Source organism: Oncorhynchus mykiss, chromosome 10 (genome assembly GCF_013265735.2).
Source record: "Oncorhynchus mykiss isolate Arlee chromosome 10, USDA_OmykA_1.1, whole genome shotgun sequence".
NCBI lineage: Eukaryota > Metazoa > Chordata > Actinopteri > Salmoniformes > Salmonidae > Oncorhynchus > Oncorhynchus mykiss.
This window is the reverse complement of record NC_048574.1, coordinates 87,568,166-87,586,295: the sequence shown is the minus strand read 5'-3', so window position 1 is coordinate 87,586,295 and position 18,130 is coordinate 87,568,166. Positions and strand designations below refer to the sequence as shown.

Genomic DNA, 18,130 nt, shown 5'->3' with positions numbered 1-18,130 from the left:
CCCTGGCCCTAACCCTGGGCCCTAACCCTGGGCCCTAAACCTAGGCCCTAACCCTGGCCCTAACCCTAGGCCCTAACCCTGGCCCTAACCCTGGGCCCTAACCCTAGGCCCTACCCTAGACCCTAACCCTAGGCCCTAACCCTGGGCCCTAACCCTAGGGCCTACCCTGGGCCCTAACCCTGGTCCCTAACCCTGGTCCCTAACCCTTGGCCCTAACCCCTAACCCTGGCCCTAATCTTAACCCTGACCACAACCCTGGCCCTATCCCTAACCCTGGCCCTAAAGCTGGCCCTAATCTTAACCCTGACCACAACCTTGGCCCTAAACCTGGCCCTATCCCTGGCCCTATCCCTGGCTCTAATCCTAACCCTGGCCCTATCCCTAGTCTCCTGGTGAGGAAACTTACTGTGACGGGCTAGCCTCCTGATGGGGTGGGCTTGAGTCCTGTTGGGGGGGTAGTTTGGCCTCCTGATGGGGTGGGCTTGGGTCCTGTTGGGGGGGTAGTTTGGCCTCCTGATGGGGTGGGCTTGGGTCCTGTTGGGGGGGTAGTTTGGCGTCGTGATGAGGGGGTCGTGTTGGGTCGTAATGGGGGGGTAGTTTGGGGTGAGAGCTCCCCATGATGGAGTGAATGGTCACGTGACGATCATAATTTTCCATCATCCAACGGATCTTCTCTGCTTTAACACTGTGCCTAGTACGTCTAGAGAGAGAAAGGAGAGGGGAGGGAGGGGAGGGAGGGAGGAGAGGAGAGGAGAGATGGGAGGGAGGAGAGAGGGGGGGGAGGAGAGAGGAGGGAGAGGAGGGGAGAGAGAGGGCAGAGAGGAAGAGAGGAGGGGAGAGAGCGAGGAGGGGAGAGAGAGGAGGGAGAGGAGGGGAGAGAGAGGGCAGAGAGGAAGAGAGGAGGGGAGAGAGCGAGGAGGGGAGAGAGAGGAGGGAGAAGAGGGGGAGGGGAGAGAAAGAGGGGAGGGGAGAGGAGAGAAAGAGGGGGGGGGGGGGCGAAAGAGGAGGGGTTATCCATTTAGTTTTTAATTTCAATTCAGATGAATTTGTAATAACTTTATTAGTGGTTTGTTTACATTAAATCAAAGTCTATCCTATCATAATAACTTTATTGGTCATTTACATCAATTCAAAGTATATGGTAATATATGTTGTTCGGGATGTGTATGAGGAAGTGAATTCAGATGACCAGCATGCATCTGTTCAGAAACTAACTGTGAGAACTTTCAGAGTCTTCTGGATTGATGATGAACTGAAACCTGTGACAGGTCAAAGATATAATGCCCAGCATGCACCTGTTCAGAAACTAACTGTGAGAACTTTCAGAGTCTTCTGGATTGATGATGAACTGAAACCTGTGACAGGTCAAAGATATAATGCCCAGCATGCACCTGTTCAGAAACTGTGACAGGTCAAAGACATGATGACCAGCATGCACCTGTTCAGAAACTGACAGGTCAAAGATATAATGCCCAGCATGCACCTGTTCAGAAACTGAGAGGTCAAAGATATAATACCCAGCATGCACCTGTTCAGAAACTGTGACAGGTCAAAGATATAATGCCCAGCATGCACCTGTTCAGAAACTGAGAGGTCAAAGATATAATACCCAGCATGCACCTGTTCAGAAACTGTGACAGGTCAAAGATATGATGACCAGCATGCACCTGTTCAGAAACTGACAGGTCAAAGATATGATGACCAGCATGCACCTGTTCAGAAACTGACAGGTCAAAGATATGATGACCAGCATGCACCTGTTCAGAAACTGTAATAACTTTATTGGTACCTCTCCAGGTGTTTCGTAATAACTTTATTAATACCTCCCCAGGTGTTTCGTAATAACTTTATTGGTACCTCTCCAGGTGTTTCGTAATAACTTTATTGGTACCTCTCCAGGTGTTTCGTAATAACTTTATTGGTACCTCTCCAGGTGTTTCGTAATAACTTTATTGGTACCTCTCCAGGTGTTTCGTAATAACTTTATTGGTACCTCTTCAGGTGTTTCGTAATAACTTTATTGGTACCTCTCCAGGTGTTTCGTAATAACTTTATTGGTACCTCTCCAGGTGTTTCGTAATAACTTTATTGGTACCTCTCCAGGTGTTTCGTAATAACTTTATTGGTACCTCTCCAGGTGTTTCGTAATAACTTTATTGGTACCTCTCCAGGTGTTTCGTAATAACTTTATTGGTACCTCTCCAGGTGTTTCGTAATAACTTTATTGGTACCTCTCCAGGTGTTTCGTAATAACTTTATTGGTACCTCTCCAGGTGTTTCGTAATAACTTTATTGGTATCTCTCCAGGTGTTTCGTAATAACTTTATTGGTACCTCTCCAGGTGTTTCGTAATAACTTTATTGGTACCTCTCCAGGTGTTTCGTAATAACTTTATTGGTACCTCTCCAGTTCCCTGGGTTTGTTCTTCCACCAGGTACTAGGCTCCCGGAACAAAACCTTGTAGTTGTGCCTCAGAGCCTGTAGGGACATACAGCACATCCTACCATTAGACAGTGTGGGGACATACAGCACATCCTACCATTAGACTGTGTGGGGACATACAGCACATCCTACCATTAGACAGTGTGGGGACATACAGCACATCCTACCATTAGACTGTGTAGGGACATACAGCACATCCTACCATTAGACTGTGTAGGGACATACAGCACATCCTACCATTAGACTGTGTGGGGACATACAGCACATCCTACCATTAGACTGTGTGGGGACATACAGCACATCCTACCATTAGACTGTGTGGGGACATACAGCACATCCTACCATTAGACAGTGTGGGACATACAGCACATCCTACCATTAGACAGTGTGTGTGTAGATGTGTGTGTAGATGTGAGTGTGTGTGTGTGTGTGTAGATGTGGGTGTAGATGTGGGTGTGTGTGTGTGTGTAGATAGATGTGTGTGTGTGTGTGTGTGTGTGTAGATGTGGGTGTGTGTGTGTAGGTGTGTGTGTGTGTGTGTGTGTGTGTGTAGGTGTGTGTGTGTGTGTGTGTGTGTGTGTGTGTGTGTGTGTGTGTGTGTGTGGGGGGGTGTAGGTGTGTGTAGATGTGTGTGTGTGTGTAGGTGTGTGTGTGTGTGTAGGTGTGTGTGTGTGTGTGTGTGTGTGTGTAGGTGTGTGTGTGTGTGTAGGTGTGTGGGTGTGTGTGTGTGTGTGTGTGTGTGTGTGTGTGTGTGTGTGTGTGTAGGTGTGTGTGTGTAGGTGTGTGTGTGTGTGTAGGTGTGTGTGTGTGTGTGTGTGTGTGTGTGTAGGTGTGTGTGTGTGTGTGTGTGTAGGTGTGTAGGTGTGTAGGTGTGTAGGTGTGTGGGTGGGTGTGTGTGTGTGTGTGTGTGTGTGTGTGTGTGTGTGTAGGTGTGTGTGTAGGTGTGTGTAGGTGTGTAGGTGTGTGTGTAGGTGTGTGTAGATGTGTGTGTGTGTGTGTGTGTGTGTGTGTGTGTGTGTGTGTGTGTGTGTGTAGGTGTGTGTAGGTGTGTGTAGGTGTGTGTAGGTGTGTGTAGGTGTGTAGGTGTGTGTGTAGGTGTGTGTAGGTGTGTGTGTGTAGGTGTGTGTAGGTGTGTGTGTAGGTGTGTGTAGGTGTGTGTGTAGGTGTGTAGGTGTGTGTAGGTGTGTTTGTGTAGGTGTGTGTGTAGGTGTGTGTGTAGGTGTGTGTGTGTAGGTGTGTGTAGGTGTGTGTGTGTAGGTGTGTGTGTGTAGGTGTGTGTGTGTGTGTGTAGGTGTGTATAATACATAAACTTGAATAACTATTGAAATGTATTTCTGATTAAAATGGAAGGTAGTTTGTAGAGAGAGACCATAGTTACGTAGGGTTTCATCTCCCAGCTCTGCATGTTGGTGTTGTCAATAATAACAGGAGAGAAAGAGGCCTCCATCACTTCCTGGGCTGAGGACATCAACACCATGTTATTCAATGGGAAACAGAGACCATTTACATGGTTAGGGTGTAGGGGTTAGGGTGTAGGGTGTAGGGGTTAGGGTGTAGGGGTTAGGGTGTAGGGGTTAGGGTGTAGTAGGGGTTAGGGTGTAGTAGGGGTTAGGGTGTAGTAGGGGTTAGGGTGTAGGGGTTAGTTAGGGTGTAGGGGTTAGTTAGGGTGTAGGGGTTAGTTAGGGTGTAGGGGTTAGTTAGGGTGTAGGGGTTAGTTAGGGTGTAGGGGTTAGTTAGGGTGTAGGGGTTAGTTAGGGTGTAGGGGTTAGTTAGGGTGTAGGGGTTAGTTAGGGTGTTAGGCTGTAGGGGTTAGTTAGGGTGTTAGGCTGTAGGGGTTAGGACGTAGGGGTTAGGGTGTTAGGATGTAGGGGTTAGGGTGTTAGGATGTAGGGGTTAGGGTGTTAGGATGTAGGGGTTAGGGTGTAGGGTGTAGGGGTTAGGGTGTAGGGGTTAGTTAGGGTGAAGGGGTTAGTTAGGGTGTAGGGGTTAGTTAGGGTGTAGGGGTTAGTTAGGGTGTAGGGGTTAGTTAGGGTGTAGGGTGTATACCTCTAGCGTGGTTCCATTCGTGGGCCTCCCCTAAAGCTGAGGGGTCGTAGCGATAGTCCCCATGATGTAGGGGTTAGTTAGGGTGTTAGGGTGTAGGGTGTATACCTCTAGCGTGGTTCCATTCGTGGGCCTCCCCTAAAGCTGAGGGGTCGTAGCGATAGTCCCCATGACGTAGGGGTTAGTTAGGGTGTTAGGGTGTAGGGGTTAGTTAGGGTGTAGGGTGTATACCTCTAGCGTGGTTCCATTCGTGGGCCTCCCCTAAAGCTGAGGGGTCGTAGCGATAGTCCCCATGACGACAGAAATAATCATCCGTGCTCAACACCACCCCATGTGGGTTCTGTTCCAGCATGGCCCTACACACACACACACACACACACAGAGATAACACACACAGAGATAACACACACAGAGATAACACACACACACACAGAGATAACACACACACACACACAGGGATAACACACACACGCGCACGCACACACACACACAGGGATAACACACACACACACACACAGAGATAACACACACACGCGCACGCACACACACACACACAGGGATAACACACACACAGGGATAACACACACACACACACACACAGATAACACACACACACACACAGAGATAACACACACACACACACAGAGATAACACACACACACACACACACACACACACAGACACAGGGATAACACACACAGAGATAACACACACAGAGATAACACACACACACACACACACAGAGATAACACACACAGGGATAACACACACACGCACACAGGGATAACGCACACACACACACACAGGGATAACACACACACACACACACACACACACAGGGATAACACACACACACAGGGATAACACACACACACACACACACACACACAGGGATAACACACACACACAGGGATAACACACGCATGCAAGCACACACGATTATTGGTGAGTGTGGTTAACATTATTGTAAACACACACACACACACACACACACCCATCCAATACCCCGCCCACCCCCTATACACACACCTAACACGTCCCCTTACCGGGCCAGGGTGGACTTGCCCGACCCAGGAGCTCCCCGTAGCAGCACTAGGACACGCCCCTCCAGACGGAGCCTACCATGTTGGAGGGGTGCTCTGGGGCCAGCAGACACACCCCCTGTCCAAGACCTGGGGACGGTAGGGGCTTGACCGAAAGGGCCCTGGGCCAACCAGTGGGAGGCGGGTGTGGCTCGGGTGTGCCAGGAGGAGGGGCTTAGCGCCACAGGGACGATAAATGCCGGCCCCGTTGGCTGATTTCCGCGGGCATGCGGTTGGAACTCCGGCGCTCGAGTATTCCAGAACGACGGGTTGGCGAGTCGCTCTTCTCCTGCGACGCCAGTCTTCGTCCTCGCCCCCCTTACTACGTCGCCTGGTGGTACGGTCCGCTCACCCTCTGGACGAACAGTGAACTGGTCCAGTTTCCTGTATGCCTGGAATGCAGAGGGGCGATCGGCGGCCCCCGGGTCCAAAAGCAGGCTGGGTTTAATTCTGTCCGTCTCGGATGGCGATGAAGTCAGATGGCCGAAGTCCAGTAATGACCGTTGCCGCCGGTAACCGGCTGCTCCTCCCGAGAAGTTGAGGCTCAGGTCAGAGACAGGGGAGTGAGGTCCGCTAGCCTGCCCAGCTGAGAACACCCTGTCTGGGCATGGCTGATCCCCTGGGAGCCCCCTCGTGGAGGCTGAGGCTCTTGGGCCGGACTGGAGCGGCTGTGGCAGGGCCTGCTGCTGGGCGCCCGGGGGCTGAACGAGCAAGGAGAGGGAAGAGACGGAAGAGGAGGAGGAGTGAAGATCACCGTGGTCCCTCTCTCCAGCTTCCTGCTGTATGGTAAGATTCTCCAGCTCACGGTCAATCAGAACATCAAACTCTTCTGTCAAGTCAGTGGTCAGGTCCTGGTTATCTTCGCTGAGGAGAGGAGGTGCCCGTCGGGGAGGGGAGAGGGGGACAGCGGACTCCCCCGTAGGCGGGCGGGGGTGAAGGTCTGGTTTGGAGGAGTTGTGTTGGGGGCTGAGGAGAGCTGCGGTAAGCTCGAACCCGGAGAGGAGGGGAGGGAGGGGGCCAACACGCTCAGCTGCTACAGACAGCTCCAGGAGAGAATCCATCGCATTCTCAACTACAGGAAGAGACATGGAAGGAGAGAGAGAGAGAGAGAGGTGATAAGAGAGAGAGAGAGAGAGAGAGAGAGAGGTGGTAAGAGAGAGAGAGAGGTGGTAAGAGAGAGAGAGAGAGAGAGAGAGGTGGTAAGAGAGAGAGAGAGGTGGTAGGAGAGAGAGGGGGAGATGGTAGGAGAGAGAGAGAGGTGGTAGGAGAGAGAGAGAGGTGGTAGGAGAGAGAGAGAAGGGGAGATGGTAGGAGAGAGAGAGGTGGTAGGAGAGAGAGAGGTGGTAGAGGTGGTAGGAGAGAGAGAGAGAGATGGTAGGAGAGAGAGAGAGGTGGTAGGAGAGAGAGAGAGGTGGTAGGAGAGAGAGAGAAGGGGAGATGGTAGGAGAGAGAGAGGTGGTAGGAGAGAGAGAGAAGGGGAGATGGTAGGAGAGAGAGAGGTGGTAGGAGAGAGAGAAGGGGAGATGGTAGGAGAGAGAGAGAGGTGGTAGGAGAGAGAGAGAGGTGGTAGGAGAGAGAGAGAGGTGGTAGGAGAGAGAGAGGTGGTAGGAGAGAGAGAGTGGGGGTAGGAGAGAGAGAGAGGGGGAGATGGTAGGAGAGAGAGAGGTGGTAGGAGAGAGAGAGGTGGTAGGAGAGAGAGGTGGTAGGAGAGAGAGAGAAGGGGAGATGGTAGGAGAGAGAGAGGAAGGGAGCAGTTGGTTAAATGAACTCTTTAGCTGTGTGACATGTACAGTTGTGGCAAAAAGTTTTGAGAATTACACAAATATTAATTTCCACAAAGTCTGCTGCCTCAGTGTCTTTAGATATTTTTGTCAGATGTTACTATGGAATACTGAAGTATAATTACAAGCATTTCATAAGTGTCAAAGGCTTTTATTGACAATTACATGAAGTTGATGCAAAGAGTCAATATTTACAGTGTTGACCCTTCTTTTTCAAGACCTCTGCAATCCTCCCTGGCATGATGTCAATTAACTTCTGGGCCACATCCTGACTGATGGAAGCCCATTCTTACATAATCAATGCTTGGAGTTTATCAGAATTTGTGGGGTTTTGTTTGTCCACCCGCCTCTTGAGGATTGACCACCAGTTCTCAATGGGGATTAATGTCTGGGGGGTTTCCTGGCCATGGACCCAAAATATTGATGTTTTGTTCCCCGAGCCACTTAGTTATCACGTTTGCCTTATAGCAAGGTGCTCCATCATGCTGGAAAAGGCATTGTTTCGTCACCAAACTGTTCCTGGATGGTTGGGAGAAGTTGCTCTCGGAGGATGTGTTGGTACCGTTCTTTATTCGTGGCTGTGTTCTTAGGCAACATTGTGAGTGAGCCCACTCCCTTGGCTGAGAAGCAACCCCCACACATGAATGGTCTCAGGATGCTTTACTGTTGGCATGACACAGGACTGATGGTAGCGCTCACCTTGTCTTCTCCGGACAAGCTTTTTTCCGGATGCCCCAAACAATCAGAAAGGGGATTCATCAGAGAAAATGACTTTACCCCAGTCCTCAGCAGTCCAATCCCTGTACCTTTTGCAGAATATCAGTCTGTCCCTGATGTTTTTCCTGGAGAGAAGTGGCTTCTTTACAGCCCTTCTTGACACCAGGCCATCCTCCAAAAGTATTCGCCTCACTGTGCATGCAGATGCACAAACACCTGCCTGCTGCCTAATCAACTTTAGGAGACGGTCCTGGCGCTTGCTGGACTTTCTTGGGCGCCCTGAAGCGTTCTTCACAACAATTGAACCGCTCTCCTTGAAGTTCTTGATGATCCGATAAATGGTTGATTTTGGTGCAATCTTACTGGCAGCAATATCCTTGCCTGTGAAGCCCTTTTTGACGACGGCACGTGTTTCCTTGCAGGTAACCATGGTTGACAGAGGAAGAAAAATGATTCCACGCACCACCCTCCTTTTGAAGCTTCCAGTCTGTTATTTGCACTCAATCAGCATGACAGAGTGATCTCCAGCCTTGTCCTCGTCAACACTCACACCTGTGTTAACGAGAGAACCACTGACATGATGTCAGCTGGTCCTTTTGTGGCAGGGCTGAAATGCAGTGGAATTTTTGGGGGGGATTCAGTTCATTTGCATGGCAAAGATGGACTTTGCAATGAATTGCAATTCATCTGATCACTCTTCATAACATTCTGGAGTATATGCAAATTGCCATCATACAAACTGAGGCAGCAGACTTTGTGAAAATGAATGTTTGTGTCTCAACTTTTGGCCACGACTGTACACACATGTAAATGCTTACTAAGTTTAAGTCCCAATATGTACTGTTGAACTGTAGTCCCAATATGTCCTGTTGAACTGTAGTCTCAATATGTACTGTAGTCCCAATATGTACTGTTGAACTGTAGTCCCAATATGTACTGTTGAACTGTAGTCTCAATATGTACTGTAGTCCCAATATGTACTGTAGTCTCAATATGTACTGTTGAACTGTAGTCCCAATATGTACTGTTGAACTGTAGTCCCAATATGTACTGTAGTCTCAATATGTACTGTTGAACTGTAGTCCCAATATGTACTGTAGTCCCAATATGTACTGTTGAACTGTAGTCCCAATATGTACTGTTGAACTGTAGTCCCAATATGCACTGTAGTCCCAATATGTACTGTTGAACTGTAGTCCCAATATGTACTGTAGTCCCAATATGTACTGTTGAACTGTAGTCCCAATATGAACTGTTGTACTGTAGTCTCAATATGTACTGTTGAACTGTAGTCCCAATATGTACTGTTGAACTGTAGTCCCAATATGTACTGTAGTCCCAATATGTACTGTTGAACTGTAGTCCCAATATGTACTGTTGAACTGTAGTCCCAATATGTACTGTTGAACTGTAGTCTCAATATGTACTGTTGAACTGTAGTCCCAATATGTACTGTTGAACTGTAGTCTCAATATGTACTGTAGTCCCAATATGTACTGTAGTCTCAATATGTACTGTTGAACTGTAGTCCCAATATGTCCTGTTGAACTGTAGTCTCAATATGTACTGTAGTCCCAATATGTACTGTAGTCCCAATATGTCCTGTTGAACTGTAGTCCCAATATGTACTGTAGTCCCAATATGTACTGTTGAACTGTAGTCCCAATATGTACTGTTGAACTGTAGTCCCAATATGTACTGTAGTCCCAATATGTACTGTTGAACTGTAGTCCCAATATGTACTGTAGTCCCAATATGTACTGTTGAACTGTAGTCCCAATATGTACTGTTGAACTGTAGTCCCAATATGTACTGTAGTCCCAATATGTACTGTTGTACTGTAGTCCCAATATGTACTGTTGAACTGTAGTCCCAATATGTACTGTTGAACTGTAGTCCCAATATGTACTGTTGAACTGTAGTCCCAATATGTACTGTAGTCCCAATATGTACTGTTGTACTGTAGTCCCAATATGTACTGTAGTCCCAATATGTACTGTTGAACTGTAGTCCCAATATGTACTGTAGTCCCAATATGTACTGTTGAACTGTAGTCCCAATATGTACTGTAGTCCCAATATGTACTGTTGAACTGTAGTCCCAATATGTACTGTTGAACTGTAGTCCCAATATGTACTGTAGTCCCAATATGTACTGTTGAACTGTAGTCCCAATATGTACTGTTGAACTGTAGTCCCAATATGTACTGTAGTCCCAATATGTACTGTTGAACTGCAGTCCCAATATGTACTGTTGAACTGTAGTCCCAATATGTACTGTTGTACTGTAGTCCCAATATGTACTGTTGAACTGTAGTCCCAATATGTACTGTAGTCCCAATATGTACTGTTGAACTGTAGTCCCAATATGTACTGTAGTCCCAATATGTACTGTTGAACTGTAGTCCCAATATGTACTGTAGTCCCAATATGTACTGTAGTCCCAATATGTACTGTTGAACTGTAGTCCCAATATGTACTGTAGTCTCAATATGTACTGTTGAACTGTAGTCCCAATATGTACTGTAGTCCCAATATGTACTGTTGAACTGTAGTCCCAATATGTACTGTAGTCCCAATATGTACTGTAGTCTCAATATGTACTGTTGAACTGTAGTCCCAATATGTACTGTTGAACTGTAGTCCCAATATGTACTGTAGTCCCAATATGTACTGTTGAACTACAGTCCCAATATGTACTGTAGTCCCAATATGTACTGTTGAACTACAGTCCCAATATGTACTGTAGTCCCAATATGTACTGTTGAACTGTAGTCCCAATATGTACTGTTGAACTACAGTCCCAATATGTACTGTAGTCCCAATATGTACTGTTGAACTGTAGTCCCAATATGTACTGTTGAACTGTAGTCCCAATATGTACTGTAGTCCCAATATGTACTGTTGAACTGTAGTCCCAATATGTACTGTTGAACTACAGTCCCAATATGTACTGTTGAACTGTAGTCCCAATATGTACTGTTGAACTGTAGTCTCAATATGTACTGTTGAACTGCAGTCCCAATATGTACTGTAGTCCCAATATGTACTGTTGAACTGTAGTCTCAATATGTACTGTTGAACTGCAGTCCCAATATGTACTGTAGTCCCAATATGTACTGTTGAACTGTAGTCCCAATATGTACTGTAGTCCCAATATGTACTGTTGAACTGTAGTCCCAATATGTACTGTTGAACTGTAGTCTCAATATGTACTGTTGAACTGTAGTCCCAATATGTACTGTAGTCCCAATATGTACTGTTGAACTGTAGTCCCAATATGTACTGTAGTCCCAATATGTACTGTTGAACTGTAGTCCCAATATGTACTGTTGAACTGTAGTCCCAATATGTACTGTAGTCCCAATATGTACTGTTGAACTGTAGTCTCAATATGTACTGTTGAACTGTAGTCCCAATATGTACTGTTGAACTGTAGTCTCAATATGTACTGTTGAACTGTAGTCCCAATATGTACTGTAGTCCCAATATGTACTGTTGAACTGTAGTCTCAATATGTACTGTTGAACTGTAGTCCCAATATGTACTGTTGAACTGTAGTCTCAATATGTACTGTTGAACTGCAGTCCCAATATGTACTGTTGAACTGTAGTCCCAATATGTACTGTAGTCCCAATATGTCCTGTTGAACTACAGTCACCTCGTGACACCAGGGGATTATGCAACAACATGATCGCACAGTCAGCACACACGACATTGAAATACACGCTAACGCGGAGTTATCCTATTCACAAAATAGGAAAGTCAATTGTTAGCCTGGATGCTTTTTTTGACTGTAGTTATTCATCTTATGTAAAAAATAAATAAAACTAAGAAAAACATTTTGTGGTTTAGATTGAGTGTCGGGTGTAAGTGGAGGAGCAAGGATGTGTGGGAGAGAGGTGACGTCACATAACGTCTGACATAACGTTGATCAACATAATCAATCATATGATCACTATGGGAAATATCGGTCAAAGGGACCAGCATTGCTGTTGCAACAACGCACCCAACCAATCACGTTAGGTACATACTTAATATCGATCTAAAAACTTTGTCACAACTAGCTACGTTCGTTCAACTTGCCATAGTGTCAGTCAAGAGTCATTTACCTCTGAAGTCACACTCGGCCAACACAATGTAAAGAACTTCCGGATCCAGGTGGCAAAACATCTCCTTCATGGTCCTCACGATCTCGTCCTTGTCCTGAGAAGTAGCCGAGATGCCTCCTGAGTTTGTCGAAACGAGCATATCAGTACCGCCGTAGTCGTGAGAGTTAGTCCCGGTGTTGAATTCACTTCTCGACAGCGGAGCGCCGTCACTCGTTCCCGGTGTTCGGTAGTAGTTGTCGTTGTCGTTTGACAACCCGGGTACTCTGGCCGGGCTATGGCCGTTTTTCTTTTTCCTTGGCATTCTCAGTGTGCTAATGTTTAAAAACAGTTGTCTTAGATAAGTATCTGACTAGCGTGGTGTTGTGGCCATGTTAAAAACAACGGAAGAAGCTGGTTTGAGGAAGCTGGGCTGAAACAACAGCAGCGCACCAAGCGGCTGGGTTGGTCAACTACAGTTCGTCCTGATAGATACTGGAGAGAGAGAGAGAAATAAGACCACGGGGAAATCCTGCCAAATCAACAAGATGTTGTCGTTATGTTGTTGTTCATTTAAATCCATTTCAATTCAAGGGCCTTTATTGGCATGCCAAAAGTAAGTGAGGTAGATAATATACAAAAGTGAAATAAACAATAAAAATGAACAGTAAACATTACACTCACAGAAGTTCCAAAAGAATAAAGACATGTAAAATGTCATATTATATATATATATATATACAGTGTTGTTACAATGTATAAATGGTTGAAGTACAAAAGGGAAAATTAATAAGCATAAATATGGGTTGTATTTACAATGGTGTTAAATCCTTGTCTTTTACATTTATTAATATCTGCAACTTTGGTACACTGGCATAATATAAGTGCCCTGTCTGCTATTCTAATTTATTTGGAACAGTATTGAAAACTCCTTTACAAACCTCATAAATTATATTCCGGTCATGCACAAACCTAGAATCAGTTTTCCCCTCCACAACTTCAACCCCTATCCATTCAGGGAGCTTCTAAATACTGACCTGGGATCAGCATCTCCTGTCGGCTTTTTATGTTCCTGCAATCTAAGAAAAAAGAAGAAGAAGGGGGAAGTTGGAGTTTGGTTTTTCCGAGTCCCGCTTGATGAGGTGTGTTGCAGTACCCTGGTCAGACCGAGGACGGCGCCGTCCACCCAGCGTCCACAGAGGGGACATTCAAACTGCTGAGACTGGCTGCTGAGACTGGAGACACGGAGCTTTGTGCCGAAACTAAAAACACACACACAACCTCATGAATTAAACCCGCTCATTGGTGAGGTAAATATCATACAGGAATTACATGTTGGGTTTATTTTTGGTGGACCGCGGCTACTGTTTGCAGATATTTTTGGCTCGTAGTTGTATGTGTACAAAAAGCTTTCTTTTGTGATAATTGTGATGTTGGAGAGGGAGGGCGACGATTGCATTTTTTACAACCAAGAGAAGTAAGCGCCACTGTAAGGAAACGATGTGAAGAGAGAGACAGAGACAGAGAGAGCTTGAAGTTGAAACAAACATAACGAAGTTGATTTATCTTTATTTTCCTGGACAAATAAAGTTGTTTTTTACTTCTAAACGCTAAACATGACAGGAAGTCGTTCGCAGAAAGAGGTCTTGAGAATAACTATTATTCGTGAATTTAATTTCTGTCTCTTTTGGTAACAACAGTGATGTGCAAATGTGATGGTGTTCTCTGTGAGTAGTTTGAGGCCTAGGCTAACGATGCTAACAATGCTAACGATGCTAACAACGCTAACATTGCTAAAAATGCTAGCTGGTTAGCTTAGCTTAGCATACACAGTGCGGGTCTTGTGAACCAACTACCATGGCTAGCTAGCTAGCTAGCATCGCAACTCATCCTGCAATAGTAGTATGTTTATTTTTTATAGATATTAATTTGATTTGTCGGACTGGTTCAACATACACACAGGTGTAATGGTATATATATTGTATTTGAAAACGCAAACCAAACTGTTGGCTACAAAACATTTAACGTTAATCTTGATGTAAGAACATGCGATTGCAGAGCGGATATCGCGCTGGTTAGCTAACATGCTAACTAGCACAGCCAGGATTTTTTTACAATTTTTAATTATACAAAAAAAACAACTTCATTCAGGGAGACATTTCCCCCTAGTCGACTGACGCGCGCCTATTCCCCTCGCAGTCTATCGCATAAATAATAATCAGAAGCACAAAACAGTGTTTAAAAACGATGTTTTGTTGAGAAGTGCGGTAGAATGGCTGTGTTGATTTGTGTTTTGTTTTCTGGCCTATAGAGGCCAGTAGAGGACTGTGTGGATTAAAACGACGACAAGCATGGAGTTCCCGCAGCAGCAGAAACCGGCGGGGGACAGCAAGATCACCTACCCGCCCGGAGTGAAGGAAATCACGGAGAAGATAAGCAACGATGAGGTGGTGAAACGGCTGAAGGTTAGTCGGTTAAAACCAAACCCCCCATGGCCATCTGCCAAGACTGACTGAGCTAGGATGTGTTCAGGTGGTTTGCAGAGACCTAGTGAGTTTGGGGGTTGTTTCTCACTGTAAACATACTGTAGCTATCTCTTCAGACTCACTACATCAATGTCCAGCACACTGGCCGATTACCAATAACGCCCAAACTCTGTAAACATGAAAGACACCTGCTATAGCCGAGTTAAGTCGTGCTCTAGTATAGGCAGGGAGAGAGAGACTGAGATGGAGGTAAAAACAAACATAGCTTTTTCAGAGACGGTAGCTATCTATGGTCAGGGGAATTGTTTTGTTTTTTTCAATAACGTTGCTACTCTGCTGGGAAGCCAGAGGTGTAATAGGTGACGTTGTCATGGTACCGGACCACGGTCATAGATCTAGAACACCGTGACGTCAGTGTTCTTTATAATGTCGTTGTGTATGACGTCATGCACGAGTAGGAGATCTGCCTTGTGTACCTGCGGTATGATGTCATGAATAGAAGGGGTGGGGGGACCGACCACCTCTCTGTGTGTCTGCTGTGATGCTGCTGCTGTTTTTTGTTCTGCGGAGGATAGACAGGCAGGCAGAGGGCCAACAGACAGGCAGGCAGGCACGCAGAGGGCCAACAGACAGGCAGGCAGGCACGCGGAGGGCCAACAGACAGGCAGGCAGGCACGCGGAGGGCCAACAGACAGACAGGCAGGCAGGCACGCGGAGGGCCAACAGACAGACAGGCAGGCAGGCACGCGGAGGGCCAACAGACAGACAGGCAGGCAGGCACGCGGAGGGCCAACAGACAGACAGGCAGGCAGGCACGCGGAGGGCCAACAGACAGACAGGCAGGCAGGCACGCGGAGGGCCAACAGACAGGCAGGCAGGCACGCGGAGGGCCAACAGACAGACAGGCAGGCAGGCACGCGGAGGGCCAACAGGCAGGCAGGCACGCGGAGGGCCAACAGGCAGGCAGGCACGCGGCAGGCCAACAGACAGGCAGGCACGCGGAGGGCCAACAGACAGACAGGCAGGCAGGCACGCGGAGGGCCAACAGACAGACAGGCAGGCAGGCACGCGGAGGGCCAACAGACAGACAGGCAGGCAGGCACGCGGAGGGCCAACAGACAGACAGGCAGGCAGGCACGCGGCGGGCCAACAGACAGGCAGGCAGGCACGCGGAGGGCCAACAGACAGACAGGCAGGCAGGCACGCGGAGGGCCAACAGGCAGGCAGGCACGCGGAGGGCCAACAGGCAGGCAGGCACGCGGAGGGCCAACAGACAGGCAGGCACGCGGAGGGCCAACAGACAGGCAGGCACGCGGAGGGCCAACAGACAGGCAGGCACGCGGAGGGCCAACAGACAGGCAGGCACGCGGAGGGCCAACAGACAGGCAGGCACGCGGAGGGCCAACAGACAGGCAGGCACGCGGAGGGCCAACAGACAGGCAGGCACGCGGAGGGCCAACAGGCAGGCAGGCACGCGGAGGACCAACAGACAGGCAGGCAGGCACGCGGAGGGCCAACAGACAGGCAGGCACGCGGAGGGCCAACAGACAGGCAGGCACGCGGAGGGCCAACAGACAGGCAGGCACGCGGAGGGCCAACAGACAGGCAGGCACGCGGAGGGCCAACAGACAGGCAGGCACGCGGAGGGCCAACAGGCAGGCAGGCACGCGGAGGACCAACAGACAGGCAGGCAGGCACGCGGAGGGCCAACAGACAGGCAGGCACGCGGAGGGCCAACAGACAGGCAGGCACGCAGGGGGCCAACAGACAGTTTAAAAATGCTTCTACCCTGACTTGGGCAGGAGCTCATCGGAACTGAGAACCGGCACCTCACATGTTCTACTGCTTGAGTTCCTGTTACTCGTATAGAATATTAGATCCAAAGTATTGTGTAGCTCCTGCAACTAAATATAAACAGAACTGGGCCAGTACCTAAACAGAACCTATTTCAGTCCAAGTCCAAGCACTGAGCTAAACTATAGTAACCCCCTTACACAGATTTTTAAATGAGCTGTGTCTGTGCATGGGAGCCGTTTGGACAGTCTTACTGACAGTTGTGGCTGTTTTGTTTGATTTATCGTTGTCTCTACCTTCTTTGTGCTGTTGTCTGTGCCCAATAATGTTTGTACCCTGTGTTGTGATGCTACCATGTTGTGTTGCTACCATGTTGTTGTCATGTTGTGTTGCTACCATGTTGTGTTGCTACCATGTTTATGTTGTCATGTGTTGCTACCGTGTTGTCATGTTGTGTTGCTACCATGCTGTTGTTGTGTTGCTACCATGTTGTCATGTTGTGTTGCTACCATGTTGTTGTCATGCTGTGTTGCTACCATGTTGATGTTGTCATGTGTTGCTACCATGTTGTGTTGCTACCATGTTGTTGTCATGTTGAGTTGCTACCATGTTGTCATGTTGTGTTGCTACCATGTTGTTGTCATGTTTTGTTGCTACCATGTTGTTGTGTTGCTACCATGTTGTTGTCATGCTGTGTTGCGACCGTGTTGATGTTGTCATGTTGAGTTGCTACCATGTTGTCATGTTGTGTTGCTACCATGTTGTTGTCATGTTGTGTTGCTACCATGTTGTTGTGTTGCTACCATGTTGTTGTCATTTTGTGTTGCTACCATGTTGTCATGTTGTGTTGCTACCATGTTGTGTTGCTACCATGTTGTCATGTTGTGTTGCTACCATGTTGTTGTCATGCTGTGTTGCTACCATGCTGTGTTGCGACCGTGTTGATGTTGTCATGTGTTGCTACCATCTTGTGTTGCTACCATGTTGTTGTCATGTTGTGGTGCTACCATGTTGTCGTCATGTTGTGGTGCTACCATGTTGTCATGTTGTGTTGCTACCATGTTGTTGTGTTGCTACCGTGTTGTTGTCATGTGTTGCTGCCTTGCTATGTTGTCGTCTTCGGTCTCTTTATGTTATGTTGTGATGTCTCTTGCCGTGATGTGTGTTTTGTCCTATATTTATATGTTATTTTTAATGTTTAATCCCAGCCCCCATCTCCACAAGGAGTCCTTTTGGTAGGCCGTCATTCTAAATGAGAATTTGTTCTTAATTGCCTCGTTAAATGAAAATAGATAATATCCTGTTTTGTAGAAGAATAGATAGATACATAGAGCACGAGAACAGCCGTCCATGACGAGAGATGCCAGGTCATCTCCAATGTTCAAGCTCCTTCCTGTCACTATGGCAACCGGACTGTGAACCAGGTACTGCACAGCTGCAGCTTCTTCTTCCTGGGTCTAGGTCAAAAAGCACCCTATTCCCTATATAGTGCACTACTTTAGACCAGAGCCCTATTCCCTAAATAGTGGTACTACTATAGACCAGAGCCCTATTCCCTATATAGTACACTACTTTTGACCAGAGCCCTATTCCCTATATAGTGGTACTACTTTAGACCAGAGCCCTATTCCCTATATAGTGGTACTACTATAGACCAGAGCCCTATTCCCTATATAGTGGTACTACTACTACTACTGA

At 47.4% G+C, this 18,130-nt stretch overlaps 2 protein-coding genes across 7 annotated transcripts in view; one reads left to right on the top strand and one right to left on the bottom strand.

Annotated features, from left to right (window-relative positions):
• The window catches only part of LOC110519305 (NEDD4-binding protein 2), a 50,179-nt gene extending 37,550 nt beyond the window's left edge, over positions 1 to 12,629 (bottom strand). The window contains exons 1-6 of the mRNA XM_036989420.1: positions 12,177 to 12,629; positions 5,532 to 6,639; positions 4,717 to 4,841; positions 3,812 to 3,900; positions 2,402 to 2,478; positions 407 to 700 (exon numbers count right to left, since the gene is read on the bottom strand). Coding sequence (XP_036845315.1) covers positions 407 to 700; positions 2,402 to 2,478; positions 3,812 to 3,900; positions 4,717 to 4,841; positions 5,532 to 6,639; positions 12,177 to 12,477 — 1,994 coding nt within the window. The 5' untranslated portion in view covers positions 12,478 to 12,629. The remainder of the gene's footprint in view (positions 1 to 406; positions 701 to 2,401; positions 2,479 to 3,811; positions 3,901 to 4,716; positions 4,842 to 5,531; positions 6,640 to 12,176) is intronic.
• A 675-nt stretch (positions 12,630 to 13,304) lies between these two features.
• LOC110512929 (sister chromatid cohesion protein PDS5 homolog A-like) overlaps positions 13,305 to 18,130 on the top strand; it is a 98,163-nt gene continuing 93,337 nt past the window's right edge. For 2 of the 6 annotated variants that reach the window (XM_036934432.1, XM_036934426.1), the window contains exons 1-2: positions 13,305 to 13,462; positions 14,464 to 14,617. In XM_036934432.1, the coding sequence (XP_036790327.1) occupies positions 14,504 to 14,617 (114 nt within the window). In that variant the 5' untranslated portion in view covers positions 13,305 to 13,462; positions 14,464 to 14,503. The other 4 variants (XM_036934427.1, XM_036934430.1, XM_036934429.1 and 1 more) reach the window with 4 other exon arrangements.